Genomic DNA, 18,620 nt, shown 5'->3' with positions numbered 1-18,620 from the left:
CTCTTCATGAACCAAGGCCCCGAGTGTAATACAGATGGGCTTGGTAACAAGGTAGAGTTGCCATCTGCTTTGTTTTCTCTGAGGGACATTTTTTTTGATCCCCAAGTATGATCTTCATACCTGAAAGTCCTGACCTATTTTTCTTTCTAGAGTCAGATATAGTTGTGAGATTAGTTCTTTTCTCCTGACTTTATCTGTCATCACATACCTTACTTATTGCTAAAAGGAGGGGAAAAAAAGGATAATTATGTGTGTGTGAAAACAAGTATACATATTTTAATGATTTATTCCTCTATCTACTTTGCAAAGTCTGATACAAGGTGCCTAGTAATTCAACAGTACAGGCAAAAGTGAGATCAGGGCTTCCCTGCTGGCACAGTGGTTGAGAGTCCGCCTGCCGATGCAGGGAACACGGGTTCGTTCCCCGGTCCGGGAAGATCCCACATGCCGCGGAGCGTCTGGGCCCGTGGGCCATGGCCGCTGAGCCTGCACGTCCGAAGCCTGTGCTCCGCAACGGGAGAGGCCACAACAGTGAGAGGCCTGCGTACCGCAAAAAAAAAAAAAAAAAAGATCAGAAAAAGCAGGACTCAGGCAATAATTTTCCCAGGAAACAGGGAAAATTATTACTGCTTTTGAACATTGTATTAATGTCTGTGCTTCTTGATGGGAGGGCTTTGTGCAGTCTGTAAGAAACTCTGGTGTTCTTATTTTCCAACGAAAAGGAGCGCATTAATTCTTTAGGAGAGGAAAACCTTTTCCTGTTACTACATTTCGAGAGAAATTTGCCAGATAAATGATTGCTTACATGCGGGATGCAGCTCAATACCTTTTATCCACTCCTTTACCAAAGATGCAGTGACATTTTCTCACATCCACCTACTACAAAAATTGAGAACCTAATTTTTTAAAGGGATATAGTCAGCATTTCACAAGTTCACACATGCTGTGATCAGAATTAAGACATACCGAACCTTTGAAAAATAAGAAAATACGTATCTAGCCATTTAAAGGAGTGTGGTAAACTAAATCACTAAATAAAGGTTAAGGGAAATATTTTATGAAGTTCAGCTTTTAAGTCAAGAATACTTCCTTCTTTGTATTAAAATTATTTTACATATGCTACAATATGTAATTCTAAACTTAAAGTCTTGAGGTGCTCCATTTTTTCTTTCTAATCAGAGAAGTTCTACAATTACCTCTCTAGATCAGAGGTAATTTATTTCCATACACTTTCTTCTTCTTTTTTTTTTTTTTTTCCTATACATTGATGTGTAAACATAGTCAAATACTGGTTGTTGAGTAAAATGTAACCGCAATAGTTCACACACACAGATGCATATCCAGAGACATGTACGATGACTAAACAATAAATGTGGGCTGATGTCTGAAGCGAGGAAAATCTTCTAGAAAATTTTTGTAGTAGAGTCTGAATACACTTTTGTGGGAAAGTCTAACAATTTTTCAAAGAAGCATTATAAGGAGTGTGGTTCCTTGAATATAGTTCTGGGAGGGTGTTTAAAACCAAGCAACAGGGGCTTCCCTGGTGGCGCAGTGGTTGGGAATCCGCCTGCCGATGCAGGGGACACGGGTTCGTGCCCCGGTCCAGGAAGATCCCACATGCCGCGGAGCAGCTGGGCCCGTGAGCCATGGCCGCTGAGCCTGCGTGTCCAGAGCCTGTGCTCCGCAACGGGAGAGGCCACAACAGTGAGAGGCCTGTGTACCGCAAAAAAAAAAAAAAAAAAAACACCAAGCAACAATTGAGCAAACTTGAAGCCAGTGTTGTCTTTGGATATCCTTTCTCAGTGAGTAATCTACTCATTATACCTAAGATCTTTTCAGAGGAAGGACAATTTTCTGCATCTAGTTTATCTCTCATGTATGCATTGTAAGAGAGATGTCTGGGAAATATCTCAGATCCTCCCAAGCAAGCTCTCTGTTGTTTGTCTTTCATTCAGATAAAACTGGGGAAGAAGGAGAATAACCGCAGACAGCGGTGTTGGTTTTTCTTTTGGATGTGCCTTAGAAACTCTACCTTTGAATCTGTACACGTAAAAATAAGTCACAGAGTAAAATGTGTTAAGCTCTTGCTGCACTGTTCTGAAGGGATTAGTAATCATGTCATAGTGTCTTCATCATACAGTGTCAGCTAAAACATGACACTCTTGTCAGTTTGCAGAGTCAAGATTGGAAAGTTCGTGGATCTATATAGATATCATGACTTTCATCATCTGTAATTCTTTCAACGTATGGTCTTCTAAGTAAGGGGTGTTTGAAGGACGCTCCAGTAATTTTAAAGGCAGTACCTTTGTTTATTTTAAAACCTCTGGACTGAATTCTTCGATCTTTACTCAAATTAATTTGGCTGTCAACTATGCTAAACGTGACAGATTTTAAAAACGTCAACTTTGTCACATTCAGTTCTTCACTTACCACTGGTTTTTATTGCTTAGCATTGCCTTGAGAATACCACTTTATTTCCCAACGCATGTAGTCACCTCAGGGTAAGATTCATTCTCTCTACCCCAAGGCAAATAAGGAGCAACAAAGGACCTCAGTGGAGGTCTGCTGAGTTCAATAGAAAGCCATGGGCCACTTATATTGGGGCTGGTCGGGGAGGGGTGCATGAGGACAGCTGCATTCTGGATTTGCTAAACATCTTGAAATGCTTTGAGTATAATAAAAGCCCAAACGTGCTTTCTTTTTTCATTTTTTCACATATGTATTTTAGGAGAAATATAACCCACATGCTCATGTTCCCTCCACTTTTAAATCATGAAAATGTTGTTTTGTAAGAACTGTTTGATGTCCAGGAAGTCTTTTATCCTTTTTATTAGGTTATTTTTTACATATAAATAAAAAGAAAAAATAAACAGAAAACACAACATGACGTCATGATTTAGGGCAAACACAAAGTGCTCTATTTAAGTTTGAAGTTCTAAATCTCCAATATTTTAAAACCAAACATTTCTCTTGGTACGTTGCAAAAGTGGTCTTCCCTTCTACTGGACAGAAGTTCCAGCCTGTTGGGATGAAGTAGGGAAGAGTACAAATGTTCACTGAGTAGCCACTCTGGAACTGAGACATCTGCTAACTCCTTAATTTTTACAATAACCCAAAGTGATTATTTTACAGATGGGAAGAGCTTTCAGAGACCTTAAGTAACTGACCGTGGGCCACGGAATAATTTCAAGCCAGGTCTACGTGTCTTTTCGGTTCATTGTCTTTTAATTACTTCTGTCCTCCTCATTCTGTTGGGGGAGAAGGGAGGGTGTGTACCTTCCAAAGAGTTACATCTTGGGAAGTGACTTGGAAATACCTAATAATCAGGCCTGAGGGTGAGGCTGTTGTAGCCTCTGGAAAGTGTCCGCTTGGTATTGGCAAGGTGGATATTGAGTACGGTGTTTGCATAAGGGCTTTGGATAGGTGATGTTTGCCAGAGGGGGCCTGGGAACACTTCCTTTTATTATAGCGGAGGGAAGCCAGAATACACAGGGGTGTGATGTGGGGCAGGCTTGGTAGGAGGCCCATGTTCTTGCACTGTGGTTCAGGATGTCTAAACAAGTGATAGTCTCATCCCATTTTATTCTATAACAGTGGTACATATTTGGTAAGAGTGGTATATTACATTATTTATTTAAATGGATTAAACTCATTTCTTAGAAAAGAATTTTTCAATGCTTATATGTTACGGAGACATCTTAAAGCGTTAGAGAATGAGAATCACAGTTCTAATGGGTCTCTCTATAATGAGGCTGCATATGAAGGAGATTCCATATTTTTATTTGGAGGAGGGAGGTTATAGTCAACTATACCATGAGGTACATGGTTCGTAGTATGGCATTAAGTTACTATCTTGTGGATAAAAAGAAAAAAAACAACAACAACAAAATGGAGGATGTGAAGACTGCTTAGCATTTGAGCTGGGATCTAGGTTGTTCCGACATTATCTGTTCTATAGGCTTTCTCTCAGAAATCCCAAGTTTTATTCAGTTTGTAGCTGATTTATGCTACAATCTCATGTTCCATATGTTCTTTCTTTCTTTTTTTTTTTAAAAAAACCCTTATTTTATTTTGGCATCAAGGGGAAAATAGATGAATTATTTAAATCTTCTTTCACTGAGTTAAGGCAAAACAGAAAGAATGCAATGGGCAACATAACTGACATTTTGGAGAACACTGGGGTCATCATATGACTGAGAACATGATTAATTTTTTGAAGGTCAGGAAACTAATATTTTTCCAGTGGATTTACTAAGGGAACCAACCACCAGGCTTCTAGTTTTGAGACAACTGCTCCCCAGGAAAAAGTTGCTTTTTTCTTCACAGAGATTCTGCTTTGTTTTGCATCTATAACATATAGATTGTATTCCATGGAAATAAGAAATACAATTACTGTAGCCCTCATTTTTTTTCTCATGCCTCTACTGAAGACCCACTCTGGTTTCTCTTTTACTCAACAGCACTGCAGAACTTAAGGGGCATTCATATTATATTAGTCATTTTGCCTCAGGCTCTCGGCACACTTTGCCGTGTCTTGCCACACCCAGTAAGAGTGGGTAAGGCTTTAAGTATCTCCTGTGTGCCAAGGCAAATTAAGCAGTTAGTATGGCAGTCCCTAGCAGAGTGGGGAAGAGGGCTTAGGATCTCATGAGGCCCAAGGGAGTGGGGAAGACATGCCACGAGCTCCTTTCACAGTCAAAACGCAGTGGAAACTCTTGGAGGCAAAACAGTTACCTTATAACGAAGAAAGAAGGCAGAAATATCTTTACTTGGTGATGAGACTGGAAATAACAAGCTGCTTGTCTGTATGGAGAGACTCTTTTTCTCTGAAAGAGGCCTTCCTCAACTTCATCAGATCCCTGCCCACATAACAGGTGGCGAACAGGACTTGAAGCGTTTCTGTCTGTTTCCAGTATATCCTATCTCTGGATACTCTATTACTAGACCTGTAAGTGCAGACTAGAGAAAAAGGCTCATGTTCGCTTTCTCTTAAAATTTTATTTTATAAAGTGAGATTTCCTTGCAGCTGATTTCACTTGGTCTCAATAAACTACTGTTACTACTTTTGAGGTATGCATTCTAACCCACTGGTGTGGATTCCACAGCCCTGAAGACCCCTTGCCACTGGCACTAAATGAGAGTCCCTAAGTGATGGGGGGTAAATCATGTCTCACTGTGTCACCTGTGAGAAGTTCTGTCACTGATGCCTCTATTCACATCCCCTAGATGCTGCTAGCTCCCACCTTCATACTGGCCACACTTTCAAGTGTTCAAGAAAGGCATTGCTGCATGCCTCTAAGTTATGATAGATTCAGCTGAAGTTGCATAATAGATTATTCTTCCTGTTTCGAAGGAAAAGAAGCCAAAGGATTGAAACTCGGTGTCTATAGGTAGTTGGCCCAGTGTAATTTTGTTTGGGATTTATTACATTATTTTTCTTCACTGTATATGAATTGAGAGTATTAAAGGACATTTATTCTACACCAAAAGAGCGTGCAGCTCCTGTGTGGTTAAAATAATATTGAGATCAGTATATTGGAAGAGACACTCCATCCAGTAACTTCCTTCAGTAGCCCTCCCGTTCACTGAGAAGGTTAATTGACAGTTTTTGCACACTCCCTGCAGCCCTGCCCCAGGAACTTGCAGAGGACACTTTGGAAGAGACACAATAACCCTTGTCTGCAGGCAATATGCACAGCTGGGAAAGATAATTAAAGAGACTATTCCTTTTTGAGAGATCTACATCATTTCAACAGAAGGACCCAGCAATTCTGCTGGATTCAGACTGAAAACTGTCACTAACAGACATACTTCAGACAGATTTCATAATCACCAGACCTCTGTGGTACAAATGGTTATGGTGAGCTTCTGAGACTCCCCAAAAACCACTAAAACTGTCCGACTTAAATAGCACTGAAGTTTTGACGTGAGAATTAAAAAGTATGATTCAGTTTAATATGTAAGGTTGCTACCAGAAAGTGCTCCTTTGGTTTTCCAAAATTGATTGGTTACATGGCTGCAGTTCTCTCTCGAGATACCCTCTAAATGTCATCCTGCGTGATTGTTTGGGGCTCATGGAGGGTATTGAATTACATTGTGTAGGTTTCATTATGGGTGACATTATCACAGGGTTACATTTTTTTTCCACATCAAACAGAGAATGTCATGAGAAGAGAGAAAATACCTCTCAAATGTTAACATTTCTGAAAGTGAGTTTGATTTATAGGGTAGGTTTATATTGCTCTTATGAGACTATCTGAAAAATTGGGATGAAATCTTAAAGAATTAAAACTTGCCTGTGAGTTTTCCTTATAAACACTGCTCACTGGAGATGGTCTATCCCATTAGACGTTGACTACTGAGAAAGAGAAGCCTTTCTTGCTGCCTTCGGCAGTGCTTCTTCCAGAGCAAGGCTAGTCCATTTGACCCAAAGCATGCTATAGGTAAACAGTTCCAAGGTGTAGGGATATCTGTTCCTTTTTCTTCCCAGGAGTCCTGAAACCCAGTCACTGTTTTTTAGTCCCTTAGTTTTTCTTATGAACAGAACTGCCCATTTTCTCTCCAGTTGCAAGTCCCGCTTTGTGTGACTGAAACCCACCCTTTCCAGTGGGAAGACACTTGCTCTGATAAATGCTACACTGTTAATTGGCCTTGGCATGGCTGAATGGTGTAGCAGAAGGTGCACTAAATGTAGATGTGAAAAAAGCAGAGTTTGATAGAATTATGCATTTTGTGCTTCTAATGAGTACATAGTCTAGAAGGATTTACAGACACATGCATAATTAATGTGAATATAGTGTAAGATAATGATCTGTTAGAAGCACATGAAAAGATGCTCAATATCATTAGTCATTAGGGAAATGCAAATTAAAATCACAGTGCCAGTGTGATACCTCTGTACATCTACTAGAATGTCTAACATGAAAAAGACTGACCATACTAAGTATTGGCTGAAGATGTGGCGAGACTGGTACTATCATCCATTGCTGTCGGGGTTGTAAAATGGAACAATCACTTTTGAAGACAGTTTAGCAGTTTCTTAAAAAGTTAAACATATACCTACTATATACCTACCTTATAATCCAGCCATAGTACACTTAAATATTTACCCAGGAGAAATGAAAGCATATGTCCATACAAACAATTGTACATAGATTGCTCATGGCAATTTTATTTGTAATAGCCTGAAGTTAATCAAATATCCAATGAAAGGATAAATTGTATTTATTTATTGGCTATATCCAATAAAAAGAATCAACTGTTCTTTATTGCTGAGTGGAATACCACTCAGCAATGAAAAGAATCAACTAGTTATACACGTAACAACATAGGTAAGTCTTAAAATAATTATGCTGAGTTAAAGAAGGCAAAAAGATGAGAGACTCTTGGAGAATTAAATAAATGCAGTAATGGTGGAAATATAGAAAGGAGAAAAATAATTTTATGGTTACTTCAAAGATAGGGTTAATGAGGCTTGGTTATGGGATGGTGGCTAGCGGGGGCTTACACTCTGAGGTCTTTCTCCACCTTGGGTTTCTCTATGTGGATCATCATCTACTTGGTGGTAAGGATTATATGAAAGATGGCACTTAAGTATATAAGAAATGATGAGCTAATTGTTTCATGCTGATTCTTTAATCAACACCCCCAAGAAGAAACATTCAGTGGGCAAACCATCGCTACTACTGCTTAAGGAAAATAAACTTACATTTTGGCTTTTTAGTAAATACAAGTATAGATAACTAATAAAAGTATAATACTAGTGAGAAAAAATTAAAGAAGAGGACAAAGAAAAATGGGATTCCTAGACCCATCTCATGGATAAGAGAGAACAAAGGGTTGAGGGCAGAGAGAGAGAGGAAGGAAATGTGATGGGGGTACCTCAGGACAAAAGAACAGGGAACCGATTTGGAAAGGAGCAAACTTTATGGACATCTTGTTTATGCAATGCCCTTGTCACTCTGGCATGTCTTAATTTGTGTGGTTAGATTTATTTAGTCACTTGATCCAAAGTCTACAATCAATTGCAGCACATAACAAGCACTGTCACTTGTGGTCAAGGACATAGGTTCTGGAGATTATATTTCCATCTCTGACCTTAACTAGTATATAAGCTCTCTGAACATCTGTTTCCTTATCTGTAAAATGATATCCCCGTGAGTTCCTACCTCTGAGAATTATTGTGTTAATAAATACTTTAAAAATTGGTATGGGAAGTACTTAGCATCGCTTCTAACCCATAGTAAAGGCTCAATCAATTGATCTTCCTCTTCTTTCCCCTTCTTCTCCTTCTCCCCCTCCTTCTTCTCACTATTATTATTACTATTAGGCATCCACCATATTGTCAGTGATGATTGGAGAAAGCTTTACTCTCCCAATACGCCATTGGAAAACACGGGCACTTTTTAGTGTTTATTACCAGAAGTAACCATAATGTCACTTTTATTCATCTGACTCATTCTCTCCCGAGTGATTTATTTACACATTCTACTGCATTAGTCTTTCTTTTCCATGGTGTGAAAAAAAGAGCATGGCTTAGTGATGAAGCAAAGAGGTAGAAATTTAGTGACTTTGGCCCTGCCTGTGCTCCAATTCCTATTTGGTTTAGGGCAAGTAATTTAAATTTCCTGCACCTAAATATCTTCAGCTGAAACAGAAATGAAATGTAATGATCACATAGGGCTATTAGAAATGTCTAAGTAAAAAGCATACACATTTTAACACTAAGTTCAGAACGTTATAGAAAACTAAGTGGGTTGCTTAAGTTAGTATATTTCTGTAGATATGACACTAAGACATTAAAAAAATGCCACAGTAAAGTTCATTGATATGCTAGGTTTAAAAAATAGTTACTTGACTTTCCTACTGTGTGCTTCTAATTTATGTTTTCCCATCTAATAAAAAATAGACCCTACCACTTCAAATCCCTGGTTGCATTACTTTTCGTTTGAGTCAGCAGGGTTTTCTTGTCTTGTTTCAGGATTTGTGGATTTGACCCTCCATGATCAGGTCCACCTTCTGGAATGTGCCTGGCTAGAGATTCTCATGATTGGTCTTGTCTGGCGCTCCATGGAGCACCCAGGGAAGCTCCTGTTTGCTCCTAACTTGCTCCTGGACAGGTGAGTGACCTCGCTGTAGTTTGGGGGAAGCACGTTCTTGATAATCACCAGTTTGATCCTGAAGCTCCTTTATTCAGCATTGCACGAAGCTTCCAAGAACTTTATCAGATATATTTACAAATGGGTGTGTTCGGGTGATGTAGGGTAGTCGAGTTCACAGAAGGCTAAGGATAACTGTCTGCCTGATGGCTCCCCAGATTAGCTCTCTCATTTCTAAAATATACATGTATATTGTATATATGTGTGTATATTTCTATATACATATATGCATGTATCAATATAGATACACATATGTATGTATCAATATATATACACATATGTATTTGTGTGTATTTACAAAATTGTGAACTGTAATTTTCTAACGTCACCTTCATCTTGTGTTATATAAAAGAACGATGAGTAACTTTCCTTTAATTAAAATCTTTTTTTGCCTCATGTACATCCAAACCACAATAGACTTTTCATTTCCTTTTCCAATTTTGCCATCAGTAAATGAAGAAATTTGAACAGAGTTCTGAAGGCCACTTCCAGTTTTATGAATTCATACAATTAACTTGCTTATTTTAGAAAATGAAGATTTCAGTTTTCAAATGTGCCACCTTATTTCATGTATTCTATTTGGGTTGACTTGTAATGTGGGTCCTGTTCTTTCTTATTCAGTCATCGCTTAGAGTAATCGAATGTAGACATTAGTTAACAGCAGCTACCACTAACAGAGTCCCTACCCAGCCCCAGCTGCTGTGCTGAATACTTTACATACATGATCTCATTTAATCATCACAGCACTCCTGGAAGCCTTATCGTTCACGTTTTACCAGAAAGGATGCTAGGTTTCAGAGACATTCTGCTACTTGCAAAGAGCGTTGAGCTAGCCGATGGTGGAGCCAGGATTGGAATTCAAGATGTGTCTGTCTCTGGCACACTCATGTTGGCTCCTGCCCTGCGCACACGTCCTTCACACTCCTTCCTCATCAGCAATGCCTTCTCTGGTCTGCTACTGTGACCTTTTGTTACCAGATGTACCTTGTCTTTACGGACGACATAATCATTTGAATGGGAAAGATCCGTCTTCTAGTTGTTCCTTGCAGACATTTTTTGCCTCTGCTCATCAGTCCAAGGCTGCCAGGTTGCACGCGATGCACCTTTGGGCTTTCCTTCCTTTTGGAGCACCACGCTGCCCCCTCATCTCCTGTCCCGCTCTGGCTTCCTTTCCTACACCGGCCAAGCCACCTGGAACAGAGTTCTGGCAACATTTATTTATTTAAATACTGGAGAATTGTATACGTATTGGTTACTCTTTCATCATTTTGTGTTATTATAGCGTCATCAACAGTGATGATGCTGTTCAAGAAGCAGCTCTTTCTTTCCGTGGAATATAGGCCCGTATCACAGTTCTGTGGACTGATCGAGAGCGGCCACTGGTCTGGTTCCGTAGAACTGCCCTCGCATGGTATTGAGCCTGCCTTTTAGAGGATGTCTCTACAGTGCTTCTTCACTTCTTTTCCTTCCTTTCCCTTCCCTTCCCTTCCCTTGTTTCTCTTGTCATTTTTCTCTTCCACCTCTTTTTTCCTGTTTTCCTTCGCTTTCCTCTTTCCTTCTTTTTTTTTTGGCCTATCTCCTCTTCCTCCTTTTCTTTCTCCTCCTCCTTTTTCTTCTGCTGCTTTTCAATTTTTTCTGTTACAGTCATGTCGTTCCATGACCAAGTTATAATAAATTTGCAGATGAAAATCATAGACCACATACAGTGTTTCTCCACAGTAGACTGGAAGGTGTCTTCAGGGTTTAGGATATTGGGGACATTCCTGACTGAATTGATGTGTCCCTTGAGTTACTACCTCATCCATGTTTACCTTCTTAGGTACACACTTCCTGAGAGCAATCATCAGTCATTGCATTTTAGATACGAAAGTGTTTGTGACATCACCTCGCCCCGATGAAACTCATTTTGCCAGCAAGGTGATATTGTGTAGGATCTTACCAACCACCTGCCTTTCTTTTCCACACACTGTCAGTGTGCTTAATTTTCTCCCATGTTTCTCACTGCAGTGTCAGTGACTAAGAGTTCTCATTTCTCTCCATTCCTACCTTCTAAACTTCCAGATGGGAAGTTCCTACTACCTCTAGAACGGGATTTCTCAACTTCTGCACTATTGACATTTTTGGTTGGATTATTCTTTCTTGTGGGGGGACTGTCCTGTGTATTTTAGGATGTTTAGCAGCATTCCTGGACTTAACCTACTAGATGCTCTCGTAGCAGCATCCCTTTCCCCAGAGATGACAACCCCAAATGTCTCCAGACATTTCTAAATGTCCCCTGTGGGGGGGGGGGGCGGGGGGAAGGGAGGCACAGAATTGTCCCTGGTTGAGAACCACTACTCTAGATTTTCCCATTTCAAAATCCTATAAGCTCTTCAGACTCACAGGATTGAATACATTATCTTCCTCACCACGTTTGTTCCTTTTCTTTTTTTCTATTAGTGGCATTCACCTAGACACTGAAGCTGTCAAGTTCAAGTTAACCATGGATTCCACTTCCCCCACCAGATTATCCAGTTAACTGTCAAATCCTTCCTGCCCTGTTTCTGAAATCCACACCTCCGCTTTGTCGCCATTCCTCCCCTAGCACAGGTCCAAGTCAGCCCTCCCCACAGGCTTGCCTCTCCAGTGCTGTCTCTCGGCCACCGGCCCTCTTTCCTTCAGTCTCTTCCCACAGGGCTGCCAGAGGCTTCCTTCTAAGGCACAGCTGCGATCCTGATGCTTCCTGATTCAGCTTCCATTGGCTCTCTGCCTTCTTTAGAAAGTTCCGTCTAGACTTCTTACCTTGATAATTATGAATCCCTGTTGCAAGTGTCACAGACACAGACATCAGCAGAGCGGGTCAGATGATGTAATGAGGAAGGCCAGTGGCTTTGAGTCCAAAACGGAGTTCTGGGGATTAAGTGAGCCTGGTGGGCTCTTTTCCAGGCTAACAAACACCTGGGCCCTGACTGCAGCCTGAGAGCCACGAACTTGACTTCACTCTTCAAGGTTTTTTTCCACTGCGTCTGAAAGGCCCTGTACCTTTAGGATTCATTGTCAGAATCTTGGGACCTTCTTTAAGGCCATTTCAGATGTTACTCTTCCAGAAAACCTTCCTCCAGACTCTCTCCTCTTTAGCCAGAAAGTAGCCTTTTCTTTGTCTATGTTCTCATGGGGTTTGGTTTCTGCTTCTCTTATTCTCCTTCTGCCACCTGTAAGTTATGACTGTATGTCTTATCTTCCCTTTCAGCTCATGAACTTCACGCAGGCAGGAACCAGATCTTGTTCGCCTTTTTGTTCCCTCCAATGAACAAAGTCTTCCATGATCCCTGATAAGTGTGTGTTAATTGCACTGGCCAGGGTCCCCCGGTGGCTCATGGCAGAGTCAGGAGAAGCCACGTCTTCTGATGGTCATTTCAACTGTTCTTGTCATCAAACTCACTCACTTCTTGTTCAGGGCTACTTAATTCCTGGCTTAGACCCTTCTAGACTTTGAAGAAATTAAGATACATCTGTTTCGAAAGGATTTTTAAAATTACTAAGTGCATTTGTCTTATGCTTATACTTCTGCTTATATTCCACAAACCTGTTAAATTCCGAATGAAGATAAACAGAGGATCTTATTTTTCTTCCATCACTAGACCCACTATGGAGTAAAATCCTCCAGGTCTTAATATGTTTAAGAACATTTACATACATACATTTCTAATCATGTTAATGATTAGAAAAATATATAAATAATATTATTTTTTAAATATGGTCTATAGTATATAATTTTCTAATTATTAACATGTACCTAAATATTATAAAATTTCAATATTATTAAATTACTCTCTTGGTATTAGAAGATAACTGCTTTTGATGACATTGATATATGTATAACAGTAAAAAATATTGTGACCAGCAACCCATTTGAAATTTTATACATCTGGAAGATGACTTTTGAGTGATAGTTGAGAGCACTGTTTATGTTTTCGCCTTGCAGGCTCCCAACCCTTTTGATAACATTCAGCTTTCTGATTAACATCAGTCACCTTGATCTCTGTTTTGCTCTTTTCCCATCCTTTTGCACATTGTAAACATTTTTTGTAACAAAATGTAGAAATCCATGAGTTTTAAAGCCAAGTATTTGAGAGCTGGTAAGCAAAAGATGAGTGATAGCTGCATCATTTTTATTTTATCTCAGGGTTGGTGATACTACCTTTGCAAAGTCGGCCTCCATAGGGTGTTTACATCTGCATAGACCTGGGGACAAGGGAAAGCCAGAAGTCCCAAGGAGTCCTGTCACCCAGGGATTATCAACGTTGCTAACTAGAGACAAGGGTTTATCTGCGATAGATTACAATGATATCCTGTTTTCTTAAGCCTTCTTTGCAAATCCAGCCTTGCTTTCCAAGGCTATCAAGAGGATAGAATATACCTCAGTCTTCCCTTGTAATTACTCAAATGTTAGTATTGGCAAATGGGGTTTAGTGATTATAGGAATATAAAAAAATTGCTGGATTACCATCCCACACTTGTGAGCAGAGGACTGTATTTCCTATCTAGCATCCGTTTCAAAATAGTTATTGCTTGATTTACTCCCGATGATAACCCATGATATCTTGATTCTGGTAGTTTATAGCTTTCCTGGTAGTCATATGCTTGAAGGGTAATGTTATCCTTGCCACTTAGCTTACCCAGTTTCCAGTTCTTCCCTGTATCTTGCAGCAGTGAGTTCCAAGCACTTAATGCAGTCTTCTCTTCCTGTGAAAACCAAGAAATAAAGCTTATTATCAGGTATTAGTAGAGAACCCAGTAATTTCTCTCAGTGTGTGTGTGTGTATTTTATAAGAGGGAAGTTAAAGATAATAAGAACACCTGTGAAAGTAATCAGGAAATGGAGAAAACTCATTTTCCATTCTAGCACCTAATCCCTTGGTGTGTTTTGGCACCAGAAAACACAAAATATGTCCCCTGTGTCAACTAGGAATGCACCTCTTCGTTTAGTCCTGCTTGAGTGCTCACCCTGGAAAAACAGAGACGGAAAACAGAAGCAAAAGTGTTCAATATAAGTCATTCCTTGTGGGATCGCTTTGTTTTCGCAGGAGTAAAGTTTGCTATCGCTGGAAGGCAGATGTGATGTTAGAGGACACAGTGTGAATTGCCAGTTCGCTGAGACTATCCAGTTCCCAGAGCACTGTCTAAATTCTGTTTTGCTGGCGCCATCCATGCTAACAAATTCTGAGAAATATTTGCGGATTTCTCAGTGAAGCCAAAGCACTCTCTTTCGATTCCTATTCACTCTCAGAGAAAAAAAAAACTATTCATCCATTTGAAAGCAAAGCTTAACTCGACAAGGAGAATATTCCCTCTACCAAGCATCTGGCCAGAGGGTTGTTGATCTAGCTCTTTCCATCGCTCCTGCATCAGGAGGCTCTGTCTGTAGGAAATAATATTGGACAACAGAAAGTTCTTTGACTTGTAGGCATGGAATAGGAATAAGTTCTCTTCCGTAAGAGAAAAACAGGTTGTTGCACTGGAGAGAACATTTTGCTTCTTCTACTAAATAGCTGACTGTTTTCAGACCATAAATTCACTTTAAACTGAAAAAAAAAAAGTCATTTTCTAGAAGCAAGAGCATGCTCATTTCAAGTTATTTATTGTAAATATTTCAGAAAAAAACATGCAGATAAAAACATGCAAATGAAACAATGCTTCCAGCAAATGCTTTTACTGGCCTTTTTTTAATTGGCCTTTTAAATTTTTTTCCTGTGTAAAATTTGATGTAAATTCTTTGCAGATTTTTTTCACTTGGAAGAGTGAAAAAAGAAAGTTCAGAAATAAGTTGATAAATTCAGAATGTAATTTGTTTAAAGGTTTCTTGGGCATAAAAAGGAGGACCTCCCTTTATATTCCCTTTTTAGATTTCTTCTCTCTGAAAAATATATGCTCTACTGAAGGGGGATGTTATAATAGCAGGGGCAGCAGGTGGGTGGGGGAGTGATCAGCTCCTCAGCAAAGTCAGTCCTGGGCAGGAGACAGTTTCGGTTACTCCAGTGGCTTTGCTGGATCCCCTCATAACTTTCCAGGCTTGTGCTGGTTTGCATCCCTATATGGCCCATTCATATCCCAAGAACTTTGTTCATAACTTTTTTTTTTTGCTCTACCTTATAGAATTGGATAAGGAAAGAAAAGAAAGGAAGCCAACCTTTATGTAACCTCTTTAATCTGTACAGTAGTGTGTTGGGTTGTCTTCTATACTATATTTTATTCATTATGTGAGAATACAGGTAGCAAAGGGTTTTACCAGCTTGTATTGTTGGCGCTGGATCCATTGGTTCTTTCCAGTTCTGAGTCCTTAATTCCTCAACAGCAGATGCCAACTGATTGATTCTTTAAAGTCTTTGGTGCAGAGTTATGACAAATCCTGGGAATATGAAACTGTAAACTGCAGAGGAGAAAAATTGAGGCCCAAAGAAGAGAGAAATTAGCCAAGCTGCTAATATTACTGCTATCTCTGATTGAAAAGGTATCAAAATATCTATTGGACTAAAACCCAATTTCATGACACACTTTAAGTGGGTCAATTATGTGATATGTGAATTACATCTCAATAAAAATACTAAACACACACACACACATATTGGAGTTTTGGAAAAAGTCAATTTGACCAACAAGACCTTCAATCATGAAAGCGCCTGTAGGGGTTCTACTGGAAAAAGGTAAAAAACAAAACATTCAAATCAAAATTTCTCCTTAAAAGCAAAGCAATTAAGCAGTGCTATGTTATAAAGGCTACTAAGCCACAAGTCTTTAACTCCTCAAGAGGAATAAGCCTATAAACAGTAAGGATCCACTTAATATAAAATTGCCCCAGAGGAAAAGGCATAATTCCAACCAAAGAATTAATCCTGTGTAAGAGATTAATTTAACTTTTCTTACATGTTTACCTACCACATTATTTTTGCATTTGCCATAAATTGTTAACAATTAAACTTGCTAATTGATTTAAAATACAATCATCATAATATTTTTGACAGTTCTAAAATATCTTGATATTATTTAAGTCACACATGCTACATAGAGGTAATCACGTAATCCCTCTCTCATATCTGCTTTAATCGCAGCTGCTTTTCCATAGTCGGAATTGGAAAGATCCTCATTTGTTTAATGAGTGCAATTAAAATCCATTGATAAAGGGAGATAACACAACTTCAAGTCTGTGTTAGGATTCAGTTTAAGTCAACTCAGTAGATATTTATTGAGTATGTCCATGTCTCTATTCTGCCTGATACTGGAGGATATGAAAAAAATGTGTAAGAGGCAGACCTGTCCTCAGGGAACTCACTGTCTAGTGGTCGAGTAATATTGGTGTACAAATGAATGCAGGCAAAAGCAAGACATTATAAGCAAGCCTCCATCACACCCCACATCATTCATGTCTAGTTTAGCTTCCTCCATCACTGTGTTAAAAATTGAGATACAATTGACATAACATTATATTGTACAACACATGTATACAACGTATGAGTTGATATATGTAGATATTATAAAATGATCACCACAGTAAGTCGAGTTAACATCCATCACCACAAATACTTATATATTTTCCTACGACGAGAAATTTTAAGGTCTACTCTCTTACCAGCTTTCAAATATACAGTAAAGTTTTATTAACTGTAGTCACGAGGCTGTACATTACCATCCCCAGAACTTATTTATCTTATAACTGAAAGTTTGTACCTTTTCACTATCTTCACCCATTTTGCCCACCATCCTCCTCTGGCAACCACCAATTTGTTCTCTGTATCTTTGAGCCTGGTGGATTTGTTTTTTTCTAAGATTCCACATATAAGTGATATCATACTGCGATGTGTCTCTCACTGTCTGACTCATTTCACTTAGCATAAGGCCCTCAAAGTCCATCCATATTATCACAAACGGCAGGATTTCCGTCTTTTTATGGCTGAATAATATTTCATTATATATATGTATATATATAAACTTTTTCTTTATCTATTCATCCATTGATGGACACTTAGGTTACTTCCATGCCTTGGCTATTGTAAATAATGCTGCAATGAACATGGAAGTGCAGATATCTTTTCAAATTAGTGTTTTCATTTTCTTTGGATAAATGCCCAGAAGAGGAATTTCTGGATCATATGGTAGTTCTATTCTTAAATTTTTGAGGAACCTCCATCCTGTGTTCCATAGCGGCCGCCCAATTTACATTCTTACCAACAGTGCACAAAAGGGTTCCCTTTTCTCCACATCCTCACCAACACATGTTATTTCTTCTCTTTTTTTTTTGAATTTTATTTAATTAATTATTTTGTACAGTAGGTTCATTTTAGTTATCCATTTTATACATATTAGTGTATATATGTCAATCCCAATCTCTCAATTCATCCCCCCAGCCCCCAACCCCCCGCCACTTTTGCCCTTTGGTGACAATATGTTGGTTCTCTACATCTGTATCTCAACTTCTACCCTGCAAACGAGTTCATCTGTACCATTTTTCTAGGTTCCACATATATGCGTTAATGTACGATATTTGTTTCTCTCTTTCTGACTTACTTCACTCTGTATGACAGTCTCTAGATTCATCCACGTCTCTACAAATGACCCAGTTTCATTCCTTTTTATGGCTGAGTAATGTTCCATTGTATATATGTACCACATCTTCTTTACCCATTCATCTGTCAATGGGCATTTAGGTTGCTTCCATGACCTGGCTATTGTAAATAGTGCTGCAATGAATATTAGGGTGCATGTGTCTATTTGAACTATGGCTTTCTCTGGGTATATGCCCAGTAGTGGGATTGCTGGGTCATATGGTAATTCTATTTTTAGTTCTGTAAGGAACCTCCATACTGTTCTCCATAGTGGCTCTATCAATTTACATTCCCACCAACAGTGCAAGAGGGTTCCCTTTTCTCCACACCCTCTCCAGCATTTATTGTTTGTAGATTTTCTGATGATGCCCATTCTAACTGGTGTGAGGTGATACCTCACTATAGTTTTGATTTGCATTTCTCTAATAATTAGTGATGTTGAGCAGCTTTTCATGTGCTTCTTGGCAATCTGTGTGTCTTCTCTGGAGGAATGTCTTTTTAGGTCTTCTGCCCATTTTTGGATTGGGTTGTTTGTTTTTTTAATATTGAGCTGCATGAGCTGTTTATATATTTTGGAGATTAATCCTTTGTCCATTGATTCATTTGCAAATATTTTCTCCCATTCTGAGGGTTGTCTTTTTATCTTATTTGTAGTTTCCTTTGCTGTGCAAAAGCTTTTAAGTTTCATTAGGTCCCATTTGTTTATTTTTGTTTTTATTTCCATTACTCTAGTAGGTGGATCAAAAAACGTCTTGCTGTGATTTATGTCAAAGAGTGTTCTTCCTATGTTTTCCTCTAAGAGTTTTATAATGTCCGGTCTTACATTTAGGTCTCTAGTCCATTTTGAGTTTATTTTTGTGTACGGTGTTAGGGAGTGTTCTAA

At 39.0% G+C, this 18,620-nt stretch overlaps 1 protein-coding gene across 2 annotated transcripts in view; it reads left to right on the top strand.

Moving 5' to 3' along the window:
- Positions 1-18,620, top strand: part of ESR1 (estrogen receptor 1) — a 395,464-nt gene that overhangs the window by 305,977 nt on the left and 70,867 nt on the right. For both annotated transcript variants that reach the window (XM_067701750.1, XM_067701749.1), the window contains exon 6: positions 8,981-9,119. In XM_067701750.1, the coding sequence (XP_067557851.1) occupies positions 8,981-9,119 (139 nt within the window). The remainder of the gene's footprint in view (positions 1-8,980; positions 9,120-18,620) is intronic.

The sequence above is a fragment of the Pseudorca crassidens genome, chromosome 13 (genome assembly GCF_039906515.1).
Source record: "Pseudorca crassidens isolate mPseCra1 chromosome 13, mPseCra1.hap1, whole genome shotgun sequence".
Lineage (NCBI taxonomy): Eukaryota > Metazoa > Chordata > Mammalia > Artiodactyla > Delphinidae > Pseudorca > Pseudorca crassidens.
The sequence above is the reverse complement of the archived record's forward strand: the minus strand, read 5'-3'. Positions and strand labels throughout refer to the sequence as shown.